At 39.6% G+C, this 20,299-nt stretch overlaps 2 protein-coding genes across 5 annotated transcripts in view; both read left to right on the forward strand.

Moving 5' to 3' along the window:
* The window catches only part of LOC113047539 (uncharacterized), a 402,993-nt gene that overhangs the window by 256,675 nt on the left and 126,019 nt on the right, over window positions 1-20,299 (forward strand).
* Window positions 39-18,903, forward strand: usp36 (ubiquitin specific peptidase 36). 4 transcript variants are annotated; one of them, XR_003276297.1, is made up of 22 exons: window positions 39-189; window positions 3,658-3,919; window positions 4,025-4,246; window positions 4,667-4,777; window positions 5,030-5,132; window positions 5,222-5,289; window positions 6,013-6,083; window positions 6,176-6,258; window positions 6,423-6,534; window positions 6,615-6,755; window positions 7,575-7,675; window positions 7,764-7,899; window positions 10,649-11,002; window positions 11,491-11,697; window positions 12,162-12,277; window positions 14,443-15,081; window positions 15,316-15,530; window positions 15,775-15,960; window positions 16,148-16,193; window positions 16,351-16,466; window positions 16,603-16,737; window positions 17,410-18,903. XR_003276297.1 is itself a non-coding variant. In XM_026208909.1 (21 exons), exons 2-20 carry the CDS (start codon window positions 3,667-3,669, stop codon window positions 16,732-16,734), a joined length of 3,366 nt encoding a protein of 1,121 aa, XP_026064694.1. In that variant the 5' UTR covers window positions 39-189; window positions 3,658-3,666; the 3' UTR covers window positions 16,735-16,737; window positions 17,410-18,903. The 4 variants fall into 4 exon arrangements, 3 of the variants coding, with proteins under 3 accessions (XP_026064694.1, XP_026064695.1, XP_026064696.1); XM_026208909.1 differs by lacking the exon at window positions 16,148-16,193; XM_026208910.1 differs by lacking the exon at window positions 16,148-16,193 and having other exon boundaries at window positions 15,316-15,515.

Raw genomic sequence — 20,299 nt, forward strand, 5'->3', positions numbered from 1 at the left:
GGACACTGCGGCTATGAATGGGAGATCCGTTCTCAAAGCTGATTGGCCGCTCCGTCACGTCAATCACGCGTGCACACGCCCTTTTATAATGCAGCATGGGGCAAAGAACGTAACAAAATGAAGGCTTCGTAGCGGGATATAGCTTTAACATCAGAGCAGATCAAACGATTCGCGGTTATACACTGATGGGTACGTATTTGATTTTATTAAAGTGCATTAGGAGGCGAGTGACGGATGAATTTGTGTTGTTTCTTCAGAAACCCCCTGTTTGAGGGCAAGCAGCACATTGCAGCAGTAACATGAACGCCACGTTTGCTTTGCGAGGCTCAGCTCAAGAAGTCAGTCTGTTACATTGTTTCTGCCTTAACCATCCAGCCGACCGCGATCTGTCTCTACATGTTACGTTGAATCCCCAAATGTACAGAAACGGTGAACGCTGTCGAGGAAACAGCAGTGTTTACGCTGAAGCGGATACTAAAGTAGCTTGTTAGCTAGTGTCTGGCAGCTCATATGGCTCTAACCGTAAGTTATATGTGCAGTCTTGTGGTAAACAACCCGAGATGTTAACCGAAAGCTTGTAGCTTCAACCCAAAATCACGTTATTATGGTTATTCGTAAGCTGTCATCATGATGTCCTTGATCATCACATGTTTGTGAATGCATAGGGTTTCTAACAGCTGCTTTGTAACAATCTCTAACAAATGAACTGTAAAGCTACTTTATATGTAATATGTGTCGGTTGTTATTTGCTGATGGCATCCACACCCGAGCTATAGTTTACACAAAGGGCGAGGGAAGTGATTTGTAATATCGTATTTACTTTATCATTAAACTTCGCGTTTTATAAACGTGTAGATGTTGATGTAGGAGATGATACATACTTCAGGCCGTGTCTCAATCCAGCTGCCCTCCTCCTAGAGCACTTTAGAGGTGTCGTTTGGCGCGTGCTGCACGTGCGTGGAATGGACAACACACTGAAACACGATTATAGGAAATATAAACTGAACACACAGAGAAACAGTAAACACATTTAATAAACCAGAACCTGGAAACCCGACAGATAAATCGTGATAGTGGTTATTGTTTACTAGTTATAATGCACATGACACGAGTCCTGAACACGTGTTTTCAACCGGAAATACACTTTAAGACATTACCTCAAGAATACTGTACCACTGATGTATGGATAATGAGAGTTATTAGTCTTCTAAGTTTTATAATAAGTTAGTAGAACACTGTAAAAACTACTTTATTTCATGTAGTCTTAATTAATGGCAGTTTTATTCTGTTGTTTTAGTGAAGTCTTGTTTTTTTAAAGACTTGTTTTTATACTTGGTCAGTTTTATAGTTACTGTTTCCTGTCAAACCTTTCTAAACTATGTCACGTGTAAATAAGATTTCTATTGTAGATCAGTAGGTGTAAATGATAATGTATTGTGTTCAAGATAACTTTGTCCAAACTGCTGAATATTTAAACAGCCATGTTGTATGTTTGCTATCAGCCGTTTTGTATCTGAACAAACTAGTGTTGCCAGATTATTCTCTTTTGATGTAATCGGTCAATGTAAATCCGTTTGTGAGCGCGACGAAACAAAACCAATAAAACCCATTACAAACAAGGCATTTGTAGCATTCAGTGGGGACATAATTACTGATTGTAATGACTTATACTGTCTTTTTACACTTTGCGTATCGTTGTTGGGATATATTGGCAGTAGAGTGAAGAGATGAATGTCATAGTCCACTCGAGCTGCACACAGGCGCAGGTTGTTACATCGCTGTTTTTGGCTGACCGCAGCTCATGCACGGCTGTGTCACCATTACTGGCTAGCGCACATGAAGGTTAGTCTGCCCTTGTGGCTCTGATGCATGTGCAGCCGGCCTGCTGCTCCTCAGCTCTGTACGTCAGCACTAGACCTGATGAGTAAGCCCATGCAGGACCCAATTCAGCCCTACTGTACTCCTGTGTCCTTAATGCACCAAATTGTGAATCTTATTTTTTTTCCTGAAGATCTATTGCGACTTTATCTGCATGAAAAATTACAGCCAACCAAACGAGATGCTTTGCGATTATTTCTAAAGAAACTTATTGATATTCTGAGGCACAGAGCTTTTATTTTGTCAATTCATGTCTTTGTGTAATCCAAATGTTCTTTTATTATTTAAAAGCAATCATGTAAAAATCATAATATTTTCAATGTTCCTTTATTTGATGTTCGTTCAAGAAATTGTTCACCCTACAATGAACGTTTGCTGATACTTTACTCCCCATCAGGCCATCCAAGATGTAGATAAGTGTGTTTCTTCACCAGATTTGGAAAAATGTAGCATTGCATCACTCATCAACGGATCCTTTGCAGTGAATGGGTGCCGTCAAAATGAGAGTCCAAACAGCTGATCGAAACAGCTTGCCTATAAAACCGTGAATCCATTCCAACAGTTAACATCTTGAAAGATATACAAGTATATCATCGATGCATTTTAACTTTTGGCTAAAATTTGTGCTGTCTATCCACAATATTTCTTTCTCCAATAAAACATTCTTCTTGTCTGAAATGGGAGAGACATATGAACAGATGAAGTACCATAATGATGAATTTGTTTATTGCAGAAACAAAGCTTTTCACTTCACAAGACGTTAGTTGTTGGACTGGGTTTGTGTGAATTATTGTGATGTTTTATCAGCTTTTTCAACACTCATTTTGATGGCACCCATTCACTGCACTGAGAAAAAAAAAAAAAAATATATATAATAATAATCTAAATCTGCTCTAATGAAGAGACCGGAAACTCATCTTGAATGGGCCAAGGTTGAGTGAATTTTATGCAACGTTAAAAAGTTAATAATGAGCAATCCGTTTGTTACAATATTTATTAGTCTGTTAACATTATGAAAAAAAAAAAAAAAAAACTCTTTATTGTTCCAAAGCATCATCTGATTGTAATAATGTTTTCATAAATGCTGAAATTTAAAAATGAATAAGTCCTTTCGAAGTATTGTTCATTTTTAGTTCATGTAAATTATGCAGCCAACTAATATTAACAGTGGGGAAATTTGTGCCTATGTAGTATTATTTTAAACTGCTTGTATGTTGTATTTATTGCTGTGGTCTTAAGAAACTGTTTGGATGGCCTGTTTGATTCTGTTACATCATTTATCCTCAAAGGCAGTCATATTCGCACCTGATAGATGTGCTCTTTTCTCTAGTAGCAGTGCTGCAGCTGTTATAACAACACAACTTCCACCTCCTAACTGTTCCCACGACTGTATTCAGTTCAGACGCAGAGCTTGGATGTTACATTTCATGCAGCTTTGTGCAAGTTATTATCTGTCAAGGCATGCGAAAGCTCTGTGGTTTTTAGCTGACCGACACTTTCTGTAGTTTCTGGTGTCTTGATTGGTTTGAGCGGATTTACACGCTCCTGTTTTTCTATTGCGTCTCGCAGGTTTGTCAGATGAGTTTCATGATATATTGGCATAAACTTCATTGAGTGGGTTGAATATGTCAGATTTAATGTTCTGGATTAACTATGTTTGTTTTGAAGAACTGAAAAACTTCTAGCTAATCAAGTACATGTTTGAAAATCAGAATTTCTGAGAGCTTTAATAATGGAGCATTTTCTCTCATATTCGTTCTTCAATCTGTTTGTATTCAGTGAGACATAATGCCGATAGTGGACAAGCTCAAAGAGGCCCTGAAGCCGGGCCGCAAGGACTCCAGTGACGAGAGCGACCTGAACAAGTTGCTGGCTTCATCCGCAAAGAAAGTGCTTCTGCAGAAGATCGAGTTTGAACCTGCAAGTAAAGGCTTCAGCTACCAGCTGGAGACCCTCAAGACAAAATATGTGATCCTGAATCCCAAGAATGACGGAGCTGCGGCTCAGAGACCGACTGAACCTGCTCAGATCAAGAGACAACGTAAGATCGCCAACACTGTTTCAGTGCATTTCTCAGGGGTGTTTTTCAGTTTCATTGTATATGGGTATTTCTTTCTTAATAAACTGGTCTCGTCTTCTGCGACAGTCTCTGAGAGCTTGAGCGTCGGGCACACCGATGGGATCCCTGCTCCGCAGAAGATGCTCTTCCCTGGAAACAAGCTGTCCATGAAGTGGGAACGGGTGTATCGGGTTGGAGCCGGCCTCCACAACCTGGGCAACACCTGCTTCCTCAACTCTACCGTGCAGTGTCTCACCTACACCCCGCCGCTGGCCAACTACCTGCTCTCGAAGGAGCACAGCCGGTCCTGTGAGTAACAGCTTCAGTGAATGTGAGAATGTGAATGATTGAACCGTGTATTGAAAGCCTGCACCTGCTCGTGCTTAATGTGATAAAACTTAAGTGTTCAACTCTCTCATATCTCTCAATAACCTGGATCCAAAGACTTGTGGGAAGGCCTGGGTCTTAATTAAAAATGCCAGTTATGGAAAGAACAGCTATTTAATTTGACACGTCATGATTTTTAGCTATTTTTGGCTTAGTTTAAAGCTTATTTTGTGTTATTCTATATAATCTTCTTTGAACTTTTGAGAGAACTAAGAACTAGTGTCTCACCCTCACTCCTGGTTTAGAGTTTACATGATCTAAAAACTGCTTGGGGTTGCTTGTTTGTGCCATTTCATGTCTGTAATTCACTATGAATGCTGATCTCCCTTTTGTCTCCTTCAGGTCACCAATCTGGATTCTGCATGATTTGTGTAATGCAGAACCACATCATCCAAGCCTTCGCCAACACCGGCAATGCCATCAAACCTGTATCGTTCATCCGAGATCTGAAAAGTAAGAGCTTTCTCATAAAGCTGAACCAAGTTTAAGCAAACATGCAGCACTTTCAGATGTCTTTAGAAGCCAAAAGAGATAACATGCTAGTTTCAGGAAGTGCTGCTAGTGACTGCAGTGGACGTGTTGAGTCATAAGACTTTGGAATGTCGTTTCTGTTCATTAGCCCACATTTTTCCTTTTCTCTATCCCTTTCCTCTGTTATCCTGCGACATAACCTGACTCTTTTTTTTTTTTTTTCAAATCTTTTAGAAATTGCTCGGCATTTTCGGTTTGGGAGTCAAGAGGATGCCCATGAGTTTCTGCGTTACACCATTGACGCCATGCAGAAAGCTTGTTTGAACGGTTATCCCAAGTAAGACTACAACCGTATCTAAGTCACTGCAGAAACCAAAAGAGTTTGTCTTATTGGATCAGAGGAATAATGAGCCCTTCTGTTCACAGACTGGACAGACAAACACAGGCCACCACGCTGGTCCACCAGATTTTTGGGGGTTATTTGAGGTCTAGAGGTAAGCACAGACATCACGTCAATTGCTAAGGTAAACATGATGCATTGAGATCCAAGAGTGTGTTATCTAATAAAAGTGATTTATTTTGCAATCAATAGACCGAGTGAATGTCATTGTGCTTTCACGATTGTTACGTTGTTTCCTTTGCCTAATGTTATGATATAAGCTATATTACCCAAATTTATATATAGATAAATCATAGAAAAATACTATAATAGATGCACTTCCATTGAAAAATAAATAGAAGTATCTTTTGCCTCCCAAGGCTTGCTTTTATTTGTTCAAAAATACAGTAAAAACGTTAATATTGTGAAATATTATTGCAATTTGAATTGCCTGTGTTTTATTAGAATATGTATTTTAAAATGTAAAGGTTTCATTACTGGGATGCAAAACTGAATTTCCAGCATCATTAGCGTCACATGGTCCTTCAGAAGTCATTCTAATATGCCAATGTAAAGGCTCAAGAAACATTTCTCATCATTATCAATGTTGAAAATGGTTTTTGCGGAAACCATGAACAGGAAGGTCAAAAGAAGAGTGTTTATTTCAAACTGAAATCTTTTATGACACTATAAATGTCTTTACTGTCAGTTTTTGATAAACTGAATTCTTGAAGAATAAGAGAATGCAGTTTAAAAAAAAAAAAAAAAGATTTTGCTGACCCAAAAAGCACACAATGTAAGAATCTGTATCTTTATGCTGGTTTCTTTGTTTTTGCAGTGAAGTGCTCTATTTGTAAAAGTGTGTCAGATACGTATGACCCAAACCTGGACATTGCTCTGGAGATTCGGGTGAGTTTCTGAAAGCCCTGTGGTTCAGTCACGTCAGGATGATGAATGTGTTTCGTCCCAGACTGAAATCTCCTCTCCCCTTTCCTCTTCAGCAAGCGGTCAACATCGTTCGTGCTCTGGAACTATTTGTCAAGCCTGATGTTTTGAGTGGCGAGAATGCCTACATGTGTGCCAAGTGAGTTGTACAACCATAAGCATGGGTCTTTCTTAGAAGTTTGTTCAATACCATCAAAATGTATTTATGCAGGCCGCTCAAATTCTTGATTCAGTGAGCAACCACTCAGAAGTGTGTTAGCATCTCGAGCCAAAGCTGTTTATCATGTTCTGTTCTTGCTTTAGATGTAAAAAGAAGGTTCCAGCGACTAAGAGGTTCACAGTCCACAGAACATCAAATGTGCTGACGCTGTCACTTAAACGCTTCGCCAACTTCAGTGGAGGAAAAATTACCAAGGTTTCATCCTATACATGCCAATGACACTCAAACTGGCCTTTGTTCTGTGATCAAGCTGCTGACTGATGGTTTTCTGTTAGGACGTTGGCTACCCAGAGTTCCTGAACATTCGCCCGTACATGTCCCAGAGCACAGGCGATCCAGTGATGTATGGCCTCTATGCTGTCCTTGTGCATTCAGGGTACAGCTGCCATGCTGGACACTACTACTGCTACGTCAAGGTGAGCGCCATATCAAGGTTTTTTTTTTTTTTTTTTACATTTATTTATTCATTGTATTAAAAAAAAAAAGTGTTTAGCAGAAAATATTGTAAGATGAGACTGTCTTTGGGGATTTTCTACAAGTACTGTGGTGGTACCATGGTTTAGTGAGGCAGTGTATTTCATTGGTTTACCATGGTTTTCTATTGTTACATGTCTCAGAAACCATGTAAACCACAATTATTTTATTTTGTGGTAAAACAGACCAAAAGGCTGTTGATTTATAGAGTGAAACATTCAGTTCTGAAAGTAAAAATCCAGTTCAGTGATAACTTATGAACCATTACAGACGGACCTTCTGTGAGCTCAGAGGTTGTTGATCAGAAGTATTTGCATTTGTTGAAGCCGCCAGTTTTTTTTCAAGATTATTATTATTTATTTATTTTTTTAAAATAATGGTGTTATACAGCAGAATTTCTGGTGAAAACCATATACTGCTTAACTCTGTAATTGGTCACTACTCTCTGGAATACTTGATTCTGATTGGCCAGTCAAAGTATTGAGCTCTCAAGTCTTTTGTATAATTTCACCATTGTCTCTGGCAACTTCTTTCCCCACCAACGCAAATAAGAAAAGCTCAATGTAGATAATGAAACTCTATGTTGTAGATTATGTTGGTATTTTATGGTGAGCATAAAAACCTTTGAAGTCCCCAGTTAACTCAAAGATCAAGGAACCAATAAGAGAACCAATGAGCTTGATGAGAGAACTTTAAAGGAGCATTGTTGGAAAAAAAAAAATTGCTATGGCTAATATTCTGACACACATATCCTTTCGTAGGCCAGTAATGGACAGTGGTACCAGATGAATGACTCAATGGTGCATTCCAGTAACATCAAGGTTGTCCTTAATCAGCAGGCCTATGTCCTCTTTTACCTCAGGTAAGATTCATGTTCTTACATCTACTCTTCGTTTTCTAGCAGCCAGTAGAGATGCCTCATTTTTACAATCACATCTTTTCTGTGGCAGGATCCCTGAAAAGAAAAATACAGATGCTTCAAATATAAAGCAGAACATGGTCCACTCTGGGAGAAATAATATGACACCAGAGCAGCTGAAGAAGAGCACACTTAGTGGACCTTTGTCTTCACCACAGGTTACAAAGGTAGGAAAATCTTAAATGTGAGAAAAGCTAAAATCGTAAACCCATGAGATAATTATACAAAAATGTTTTATATATTATTTTTTTTGTAATTCATACGAATGATATTTAAAAAAACATTTCTGTTCATCTGACACACAAAAATATGTCTGATATGCACTGTTTTTCTACTTTACCACATTGAAAGATGTGAATATATGGATTAAAAGTGATAGAAAGATGGTAAATAAGCATTTGCATAATTAAACCCCCGGAAAGTCTGAGAGTGAGATGTGAGAGAGGATTTGGGAAGATAAATAAGAAAGTTGATGTAGGTTAACTCGTATAAAAAAACATTTAAATTGTTCAACAATTAGGTGGGCATCTCCCAAAACAAGTCAAACGTCACTGTTACGTACGTAACCCTCGTTCCCTGATGGAGGGAACGGAGATATTATGTCGAACGACATATGGGGTCTCACTCGGGAGGCTAGTCATCTCTGAGTTTTAGAGAAAACGCCAATGAAAATTGGCTAGTGGATTTAACATACCTGAGCCACTCCCCGTTAAAACGGGTATGAATAGGGCGACAGGTGCATCCACTCGTTAGGTTTTTCGCTGAGGAGCCGAGAACGTGTCCTGGCAACAGCGACCGGTTCAAGGTTGTGGCATTAGGACATAACGTCTCCGTTCCCTCCATCAGGGAATGAGGGTTACATACATAACCAAGATGTTCCCTATCTGTCGGTCACTACAAGTTATGTCGAACGATATATGGGGTCCTATGGAAAACGGCAGAACTTGAACACAGTCACAACACTGTGGCGCTGCAATTGTCGACATGCCACAAAAGCTACGCATAAGGTCGTAACCTTCCCAAAGCGAATTCACTGACCTTGGTACTAAAGGGGCTGCTGGAGAAGGCCACGCTGCTGTTCCGCCCGCACAAAGTTAGTGGAAGGGATTTCAACCTTCGGAGAAAGATTGCTTCAAATCTTCCCTATTTGATCTTACAGCTTGGCAATGATGATGGGGAAGCGAGCCAGAACAATAGAGAGGTCTCAGGAGGGAATCAGGGGTGTCCTATGAGGATGTAACCTTCTGGCACCCCTCAGGAACCTAACGATCAGGTCATGCCTCCCCAGGGACCGGCCATCCACTGCATCATGATGGGCTGCAATGGCAGCCACATACACTTTCAGGGTGGAGGGTGACAGCCCACGCTCCAACCTTTCTTGCAGGAAAGAAAGAAAGACTCTGACCGGGCATCTCCGGGGGTCTTCTCAGTGAGAACACCAATTCGTGAACAGACTCCACTTCAGAGCATAGGCATGCCTCGTAGAGGGGGCTCTATCCTGAATGACTGCTGGTGGCAGATCACTTAAATGGTGCCAAGCCCCTGAGAGAGGAGGTCCCTCCTCAGGGGGATGTGCCAGGGATGAGCTGTCACAAGGAGCATGAGTTCCGAAAAGCAGGTCTGGGTTGGCCAGTATGGCGCAACCAACGGGACCTGTTCCTCATCCTCCCTGACCTTGCACAGCATCTGTGCGAGCAGGCTCACTCGGGGAAACGCATACCTGCCCGATGCCAGCTGTATGCCAGTGCATCCGTGCCCAGGGGGGCCTGGGACAGGAAGTAGTACAACCGTCTGGGGATGGAATCGCCATTCCCTGGGAAAGGTGAGCTGTCGTGAGAGAGTGTGGGCTGCACAATTGAGCTCCCCCGGGATGTGGATAGCGCGTAGTTACTTGAGCCACGTCTGACTCCAGAGGACGAGATGGCGGGCAAGTTGAGACATGCAACGTGATCGTAGACTGCCCTGTCGGTTGATGCAACAGAGGCTGAAACTGCCGTAAGGCTAGATGCACTGCCAGCAACTCCAGACAGTTGATGTGGCAAAGCAGTCGAGTTCCTCTACAGGATCCTGAAGCTGCCTGCCCGTTGCATGTCGCGCACCAGCCCGTGTTGAAGGCATCTGTTGTGACCACGACATGCCGGGACACTTGTTCTAAGGGCACGCCGGCCCGTAGAAAGGCAAGGTCCGACCAGGGGCTGAATCGGTGGTGACACATCGGTGTGATGGTGAAACGATGTGTACCGTGGCGCCATGCCCATCTCGGGACTCGGGAATGCAACCAGTGCCGAAGTGGTCTCATATGGAGCAACCCGAGCGGCGCGACTGCGTTTGCGGATGCCATATGCCCCAGGAGCCTCTGAAAGTGTTTCAGTGGTACCACTGTCCTGCCTCTGAAGGAACTCGGGCAGTTCAGCACTGACTGGGCACGCTCGCTGGTGAGCTGTGCCGTCATACTCACCGAGTGTTCTCTCGGTTGACTTGAAGCCCCAACTGACTGAGGTGCCGGTGCACCAAATCCCTGTGATCGCACAACTGCTCTCGGACCTGGCCGAAATAGTTGAGGATCATGATGCCCACTTCCCAGAGTGGGGCAAGGGCGCCCTCCGCGACCTTCGTGAAGACACGGGGGGACAGGGAGAGCCCAAAGGGGAGGACCTTTTACTGCCATGCCTGACCCTCGAATGCAAACTGCAGAAATGGTCTGTGGCAAGGGAGGATCGAGACATGAAAGTACGCGTCTTTTTGGTCTCATGTATATCTCTCATGTGACGCAAAGTCTCTTTGGAATAGAAAGCACAGCACATTTCAGACTTATTCTAGAAATTACATAATTATGTCTAGTGGGTTAAACAGTCAAAAGAGGCTACCCCTGCATAACATCACATTTTTTCAAAACCTATTTTTTTCCTTTTTCAGAAGCTTGATCCTTCTCTGCTGAGGAAAATCCAGTCAGTGGATGGGGGACTTGGTATTCCAGTAGTGAGAAACTGTTCGGGGGTCCAATCGCCGAAGATGTCTAATGGTACGGGGAACTCCCATGCCCTCCTTAAGCCGGCCAGTGGACCCACACTGATCGAGGAGACCTTTAAGAAAGTGAAGAAGCCCATACCTCAGCCTCTGTCCCACAGAAGCACTCCTGCTCCATCCAACTGCCTTCCCAAATCTGACTCTGACAAGAGAAGCAACAGCGAGGGCCGTGGCCTGCCATCATCTACCTCACTCAAATCCCTGTCTGATAGCTCCTCAGCAGACACCTCCTCTGAGTCTAAAGTAAGTTTTACAGTTTCCCTTTTAGTTAAAAGCGGTCATATGATGCGATTTCACGTATTCCTTTCTCATTGGAGTTTTAAGAGTTCTTGGTGCACAAAGAATATCTGTAAAGTTACAAAGACTAAAGTTTCAAATCCAAAGAGATATTCTTTGTCAAAGTTAAGAGTCAACCACACTCTCCTAAAACTGCTTGTAAGGAAGAAATACAATGGAAAATAGAGAATTTAAGGAAAAATAAAATGGGTTTCATGTGGCCCTGAATTAAAAGGTAGCTCCATGGAGTTTAATTGTGAGCAAACGAGTTACGTTTATATTCATTCTCAAGGCAAACATGTGGAAAGCATTTCCTTCCTCAATAATGGTACATGAATATTGTGATCAATTTCAGTATAATATAACCTGATAAACAATGTGATTTTAATATTTTTGGCCAAACCATCCAGCCTTATATCGATGTTCATCTTGGATGTTTTTGTGTTTTCTCTCAGGAGTCTATTGGCACGAGGAGCGCACCTGTTGGCAGCATGTCTGGTGTGAACAGTCCAGCATCTCCAGCTAAGAGCACAGAGCGTGTGACCTCAGAGGAGCAGAAGATGATGAAACTCAAACCCCAGGCCCTCACCAATGTCTCATCAGAGCCCGTCAGCACCATGTCCCCCCCGCCCGCAAAACGACTCGCCCTGTCCGCCAAGAAGGTCAGTCTACCAGCTCCATCAACCCTTGTTTCATCTGCTGGTGGTTTTTAAGACCGTTTGTGTGTTTGCCTTGCCATGTCTGTCCACTCCTCTTCTCGTCGATGTACGGGTGTTGAAAAAGTATTTTCTTCAAATCTGGAGCCTTGACATGTTTGCCAATAATAATATGTTTACGTCTTTCAGCTTATATCTGTCTTGTGGGTTCGCAGTCTGCACTGCAGTCCTTTTTAAATTATTATTTTTATTTATTTATTTTTTTTTATTTCTAACAACTTCTAATTCTTCTCTGCTACACTTTCTTTTTTTCCTTCCCCCTTCCTACTTTTTCTTTCTTTCTTTTTTGTTTGGTCTTGATTTCTTTCCCATATGGTTCCCTTTGTCATTGTCACGTTTCATGGCTGTTTTTTTTTTTTTATATTTTTTTTTTTAGACCACAAAGTTTTTATTTATGTCAATAACTGCAGGCCAGTCCCCGGCAGAGCCCGAGCAGCAGCACTGAGGCCCCGCCCCCTTTATCTCCTCATCTGTCCAGCGACCCCTCTCACCTTCTCAGCTGGGCCTCAACCCAACCGCACCACAGGTACTCCCTTGCTCTGAAAGTGAGAGCAGATTTGGCTGAATTTTAAATCACCAAGCCTTAAAAATAGATCAAAATAGCGCTTTTCACAATCCATTTGAGTCCAGTGGAGCATATTTGATATTTATATTTGACTTGATGTAACTGTTAGGAATAGGGGTGTAGTCTATTAAGTTGTACACAAACAAAACTTTTAGTTATTAATGTTACATTTAAGTTTAGGCTTTTGGTCGGTGTGCTGGATCAGAGCTGCTTTGCTGCTGTCATGACACTCGGCACACATCTTGCTAGCTTTAGACTGTGCACATCCCACGTTTCCCTGCTAAAATCTAGTGAGCGGAGGTTCTGTTTTAATGCAGCAAAGTTGCAGAAGGTGAGCAGCTCTTAATTTTTTTAGCCAAATTCTAATGATTGTATCTTTCACTGACAAGAAAACCCCACAAATAATTTTGGAAAGTTGTAAAATAAATGCTTATTATAAATATAGTGATTTCTGAACTGAAAAGTTTTGATGATAATAGTAGTGTGTGTGTGTGTGTGATGTAAATTGGTACATAAGTCATTGCTGGCCAGTGTTTGGAATAACGCTGTTTAAAAGAACAGCGTTAGGTAACAACGTTATTTTTTCAGTAACAGGGTAATCTAACTTATTACTTTTCCCATCGTTATAACGCCGTTAACATTACTGGACGTTAAATGCGGTGTGTTACTATGCATTGATTTAATAAGCTATGTAATCCGAACGCTCTCCTGGTTTTTCATCAGCAAATAAAAAAAAAAAAAACAGCAAAAACACACGCACGCACGTGAGATTCACAGCAGCAGCAAAGATGGCGAGTCCGGAGCAATCCAATGAAAAGTTGGCATTTTCAAGGCGGAGATATAAGCACTACTTCAAATTCATTGTGGTCAAAGGCAAGAACTTGCATGTAATGTGTACATGTAATATGTGACAAATGCATCTACAAAGCTAGTGGCCAAAAACACTTTTCTTACAAAGATAATACTTGGAAGTGCAGGATAAAACTCTTGCTGTCTGTTGACGTGCAATAAATATTGAAAGTTATGTACAAACACCTGTTCTACTCATTTTAACTGACTTGTGATAACTGCTCAAAAAACTAAAAAAAATCTTTGACATATATAACTTTTTTTTTTTTTTTTTTTACAGTAACCCAAATAGTTACTTTCCCTGGTAACGAGTTACTTTTATTATAGAGTAATTCAGTTTCTAACTCAGTTACTTTTTTGAACAAGTAGTGAGTAACTATAACTAATAAGTGTTGCTGGCAACAAAAAAAAAACAAACAAACAAAAAAACGCGTTGAAAGTAGTCATGAACTGAGTCTTCTGAATGCTTTATATCAGGAATCTCCATTTCAGTTAGGATTTAGTTTATTTATGCACATAACTTTAATCTTTATTCAAAAATATTAAAGGGATGGATCACCCAAACATTTCACTCCGCTATATGCCACGCTAGAGAAGAAAAGTAGGTTACAATTTCAATTTCTACTGACTTTAAAATGAAAGTCTGAAGAACTAACTTGCATTAGTCATAATGCAATAGAAGTAGCGACAGATCTTTTCTACCATATTGTAATGTACATGAGATTGTAATAGATTATCAAAGTATTATGATGTTTTGATAAATTGAGGTAAAAATAAGTAAATAAAAATAAACATACACGGATGAATCGTTCACAATAAGATCAAAGTGTAAATTATCATTTCATGCTGACTTTAATCTTGTGCATTTTTTCTTTTTCTTTTTCTCTTTATAAATACCGGAAAAAATAATGGTAATGCCTTAGTTTAGGCCAATTCTCAATATTGCTTATTAGAATGGATATTATTTGTATACTGACTGTTCATTAGTACTTACAAAAGCTCATATTAATATTTTATTCTGCATGACCATACTTTAGATCCCCTTACTCTACCCCGTACCTAAACTTAACAACTACTAACTAATGATAAGCAAATTTGTTAATAGTGGGAATAGTCATAGTTAATAGTTTGTGAGATAAGTTTGTGTTAATGGAGTGAATTAGACCGAAAAGTGTGCCCAAAACAAAATTTAAAAATAACTGAAATTATCTATTAATTATCTATTCTCATTTTACATTCTACTGTTAATATTTAAAATCCTTCTTTCTTTTGCACAGATTTTCAACTCATTCACTCAACCTGCAATCTTCACATTCAACTGACCATCTTAAAGAATTAAAAAGTCCCCTTAAACGGCCCTCCTCAACTCTGGAGCCGCCCGCTCATGCTTGCTTTACGCAGACCAATGGTTTTAAGCCCAGTACACCCAGACCAATCCAGAGCCAGGACCCATCAGCCTCAGCTACAGGAGTACCCCAGGTACTCAGTCCCACTCTTAAAAAGAAGAAAAAGAAACTAAAACGACGACATTCAGAAGTAGAGCAGGATGCCCCTAAAGCCTCGCCCCCAGAAGAACCAAAGCCAAGTACTGAAAAAAGAAAGAAGAAGAAGAAAAAGAAAAAGAGGAAAAGGGAACAGGAGGCAAATGGTCTTGCAGGACAGAGGCAGTGTGTGCAGTCCCATCTCGAGCCCCATCAGGATGAGGACTGGTGTCTTGGAGAGACTTGGACCATCGTTTCAGAAGCCAAAGAAAAGGAGTCTGAGACATCTAGAGCAGCAGATAACCATGAGACCAAACCTCAGTCAGTGTCTCTGATTGACCAGCAAGAGACAGACCCCGTCCCGAAGAAGAAAAAGAAGCACAAACTCAAAGAGCAGCTTAAAGAGATCAGCAATGGAGTCGTGACTTCAAAGTGGTAAGTTGGTTACTGAGATCTTTAATAAACTGTGTTTATTTTGTTGTTGTTTTTTTTTTAAACATACACTGGGGCTGTGTACTTGGAATCCAAAGTATATTTCAATTTTGATGCGTGAAGTCACTACCAATATCAAAAAAATTACAATGGTTGCAACATATCTTTAAATGCATAATGCTACTGTACAACTTAATTCACTTTAACTGTCCAAACTGTCTTATTCTTGTATTTCAGTGCTGTTGTAAAAGTGGTTAGTGGTGCAGACACAGAGTGCCTAGGAGAGACCAAGACGAAAAAGAAAAAGAGAAAACTAAAAGATTTCAGAGAAGAGGAGGAGAGACCGAGGGATAAAGAAAAACCTCACCTGGAGCTTCAAGAGACCAATGGAGTCGAGTCTCCCAGTCAGATGGACAATGTGGGCAAGCAGAAATCTGGTAATCCTACCACAGGTGGTGTTATAATACTCTTTTGTAGACTTCATAGACGTGTTGTTGTTGTTGTTTTAGTACATTGGTCTCAAACTCAACTCCTCGAGGGCCACAAGCTTACAAACAGGTTTGATTTGAGCTGTGTCCCTCCAGTACTTGAGTTTGAGATCACTGGTTTAATATTTTAAAGAATAATGGGGCGGTTCATTTGCTTTAAGGGCATCATCCATAACTATTGTTAAATGTCTGCCATTTTCTGTTACAGCTGCCATGATTGTTTGGGACAGCCAGGTAAAAGACGGCTACAAGCGCAACCAGAAACATCGAGAAGCAGAGGGCATATCGAGAAAAGACAGATGCTCTGCTCCTATGGGCTGGGATGGCAAGAAAAGCTGTGATGTGGTCGAGGAGCTCCTCAAGAACTCCTCAAATAAAGCTTACGGGACTGAGGGTGAGTTTTCAGTCATATGTCAACTAAAGCTTTTGTGCAAGACCTCTCCATTTCCCTGAGACTTGGAGAAGTTAAGATTCAGTTACAATTAGTTCTTAAAAGTAGTTCTTTGTTACACATTTCAAATGAAAACAGACAATTTCTGTTTGTGTTGTGATTCATTTTAAAGGCCTGTTTTTGTGTTCAGAACTATACTGGGGGAAAATGAATGATGGAAAAACAGAAAACAATTGGTAGTTGAATTCTTACATTTTATATGTACTTCCTGTTTACTCTTATTTGAAGCACAGGAAAAGTGAATTAAGATTAACCAAATGACCAAATGACTCAACCACACCAATGCTTGAATTCTGAAATACTGAACGCATCTTGAATGATTTCACTCACCAGTCCTCAGTTGGGAAGGAGATCTGTCGGCCGTTAGCCGAGATGCTGCAGAGGATGCACGCTATGCCCAAAACGAGACCGTCATTGACGAGTGGGACAGGGAGTTTGACAGTGGAAAAGTGAGGACTGTCATTTACTTTTACACATTGCTCACACTAGGTTATATCATAGTACATGGTCTATTTTATTATATCATGGTATATTTTAGTGTTCGGCCTACATATGAAGTCATTTAATCTCTTTCCTCTTGAATAGGTAAAGAAAATGAAAAAATACAAAACGGAGAAGAGGAGGAAGGGAAATGTCTTCCAGAAGATCCAAGAGCATCGTAACATGTGGTCAGTCACACCGGGAGGCAGACGGAGCAGTCTGGGGTTTCGCCATTGAACGGTACACTTTTTTTCTTTTTCTGTTAATTTCTAGCAGTAAATACTTTTCCTTTGCCAGCTACAAGATTATTAAAAAAATATTCATTCTTTCTAATATACATGAAGGAATTTGTAACATTTTGAGTTTTACTATCTTTTTGTGGCCAATCGCACAAAGCAATGTCCCTTTGTTGACACTAAAAACACAGGTCGAGTATTTACACTAGATTAGCAAGAAAAGATTTGTGCTCCAAAATAAAGCCTCCATCAGTAAAATAATCTGTAGATGAAGGTGGTTCATAATTAAAACCTCTTGCAAATTCACACACTGCTGTTCGAATGTGAACATTTTTATATAAAAAAAGTGAACATAAAGTATATTTTTTCCTTTAGAAATCTTTTTTGTAAAGAACCGTATCCGTCAGCTTGAAATGAATTGTTGCATCCATAATGTTATCTCTCTATTTAAAACACTTGATAGGCAGATTAGTATTATTAGTTTATATATATATATATATATATATATATATATATATATATATATATATATATATATATATATATATATATATATATATATATATATATATATATATATATATATATATATATATATATATATATATATATATATATAATTTTTTTTTTTTTTTTTTCAAACATTGATTGTTTATAACCAGCTGTCTTCCTGTAGTTTTAAATGCAGATCCCAGTCGTGTGCCCTGACCAGACCAGTTGTCTTATTGGATCAGCAGCAGTCGCATCTGTCTGAGGTTCTTCTGAAGAACACACGAGTGCAGCAGTACTGTGAAATCAAGCGATGAACCTGAGGTCTTCTCCTGAGTCTTTAGTCATCGTCTGAAATCCAAAACACACACCACTAGCAGTGCCATAATGATCTTAGGATCATAGGAAATAAGACAAACCTGAGAGTTTGCACCCTGTTAACCTTTAATGATCTGAATTATTCTCATTGTAATGAGATTAAATGTTTACCAGTGCCAGATTATTTAGAGCATTCAGGCTGTGGTGGCCAGTGATGATCTGAGGTCTTTTATTGAGAAGAAAACCCTCAAAATTTCTAAAAATGGGGAGAATGTAGCCCCTCCCTCAAATGACTCAACCAATATCATTGTTCCCTTCATGTAACTTTTGTTCGCTAAATTATTTAGCTTTTTCATATTTTGGCCTGATGTTATCAGGTAGTTGTTTGCCTGAATGAATCATCTCTCTGTTGGAGGAAGTAGTGTTTTTACACAGACACAGACCTGCTTGCAATACATTCAGTACAAAACCTGCTTGAATCCTAGTCCTCCTACAACTCCCCTTTGCAGTGTTTGATTTTTGTCATACTTTTAAATGGAAATGAACCTCTGATGACCATTTCTGCCGTTTTTATAAGATTTCTTCCACCATTTCCAGTAAGACGACGTGGTCTTTTATGCACAGAGCTGCATACAACAATGCAATACATTTCATCCATGTGAGCTAAAACACAAAAAACATGGGCCTTAACACAAACCACTGTGTTTCTGTGGAGTATCCCTTTGTCTTTGGTTTAGCGTCTCATCCTGTATCTCTTTCCTACTCTCTATGCAACTACAGCAATCCCCCGGATGCCCTGTGAAGGGTTCAGTCCAGGGAAACACTCGACAAAAGCTGGTCCAAATGTCATCTGTCCGTTCGCAGTGCTATTATGCATTGTGTCAGAATGATTTACATGCTTATCCACTGAAGAGCGTCACAGGAGTAAACCAGTGTGGAAGCTTTCCTATTTAGGACATTGTACAGTCTACCTTGTGCTCTCTGTGCCCTCCTCCTGTCATCCTTTCATGAATCCTTGGGTTTTAGAAAAGTTGCCTTGGTTTAATTTGTAAAAAATGAATAGAACATATTGCAAATTATACTTATTAAAACATGTTCAAATGCACAGTGCTAAACTGAAGCCTAATGGATTTAAGGTTTGTGGAGTTGTAAATTGGAAATGTGTTCTGTAGGATGTGTCTGTATTCTCTTAGAACCGAGATGTTCTTTTCAGAGACTGAAAGCTGAAGAACACACGAGTGTCTTTGTCATATTTGAATTGATAGTTCTGTACCTAATGCCTTTTCTGAAAACAAAGTCATTCGGTATTGCAAATACATAAATATAGATATACTGGTGCAATAAAGTTGTGATTTTATTTGTCTGTGTGTGTGACTGAGACTGTGTTTTTAAGACTGTCAGGACCTTTAATCTCAAGATGGTCTTAACTAATCGGAGCAAATAAGGTCCTGGATTCAGATTGGAGTCCAACTCTTGTCCAGACTCGAGTGCTTCAACACTGTTGCGGAAAAGATGTGTGATCTTTAAGTAATTATTTCATAAACTGATTTCTTAAATTCTAACAAAAGTGTAATTCAGTCCTTTATAATATATCTATCTATCTATATCTATATCTATATATATATAGATATATATATATATATATATATATTTATATATAACTGCTTTGTCTTGAAAATGTGTTTAACATGCAGGTATCTTATCAAAGTGCCTGGCATGTTTTAATGCTGAGCAGAGTGTGAGTCAGCCCATTTTCCTCTATTTTTAAAGAAATTATTTTTTTGTTACTTTTGCATGACCTGTCTAGTCGTCTGTGCTTCCTGGATACTTTCAAATCTTTGTGATTCAGAAGCATTTGGATCATTTTGTGATCAGGTTCTATAACTTTTCCAGGCTTTTAAATCACAATAATAAAACTGTCTGATATTTAAGTGAAATTAGTTTTATCTTGGCAGTGCAAATCATGCAGGGACAACAGAAGTTTACTTTATATATGTACATTTTATGTAAAAATGATCCAAACACAGGGTATTCATAGACAAGAACAAACGGGGCTTAATGAACACACTATAAGTGCATCAATACCACTGTCAATAATTAATATGGATATGTTTGTCGGATGTAATGAGAGCTTTCTTCTTTTTCTTGACTGTTGTGAATTTTCGTCACCCACTGGTTGAGATGATAGAGATACACTGTGATCAGATGTGACCCCAGTTCATTTGTGTACTGAACATGTTTCTATCAAACAGTTGGCTGGTACATTTGAAAAATGTGTAAATTAATAACACCAAGAGGAGAAAAAATTATATTAGACCCATAAATCACTCTTGAATAAGTAACTGAATTAATATAATGCATCAGAATCTGAAAATGAAGACGCTACTGGTCAAAAGTTTTGACTTTTTAAATGTTTTGGAAGTCTCTTACACTCACAGTAAATATTTGATTATAAATACAGCAAAAATTGTGAAATACTTTTACAATTTAATATTGGATTGTAATTTATTTTAAGATGTACTTTATTCCTGTGATGATTTTTCAGCATCATTGCTCCAGTCTTCAGTGTCATACAATCCTTCAGAAATCACTCTAATATTTTGATCTGCTGAACATGGTTCATTATTATCAGTGTTGATGATGGTGAAAGTCTTTAATGTTCCTCCTGCTCCTGCGTCACTGAGTGTAGATCAGGTCGGAGAAGTCCTCAGCTGTGCTCTTCACTCCAGATGTTAGTCCGGAGACATGGAAATTGCATC

Source organism: Carassius auratus, chromosome 28 (genome assembly GCF_003368295.1).
Source record: "Carassius auratus strain Wakin chromosome 28, ASM336829v1, whole genome shotgun sequence".
Classification (NCBI taxonomy): domain Eukaryota; kingdom Metazoa; phylum Chordata; class Actinopteri; order Cypriniformes; family Cyprinidae; genus Carassius; species Carassius auratus.

Coding starts and splice junctions, on each gene's coding strand:
- usp36 (XM_026208909.1), top strand. CDS start 3,667: ATGCCGATAGTGGACAAGCTCAAAGAGGCCCTGAAGCCGGGCCGCAAG. Junction 12,278..14,442: donor TCAACCCAACCGCACCACAG/GTACTCCCTTGC, acceptor TCTTTTGCACAG/ATTTTCAACTCATTCACTCA. Junction 15,082..15,315: donor GGAGTCGTGACTTCAAAGTG/GTAAGTTGGTTA, acceptor CTTGTATTTCAG/TGCTGTTGTAAAAGTGGTTA.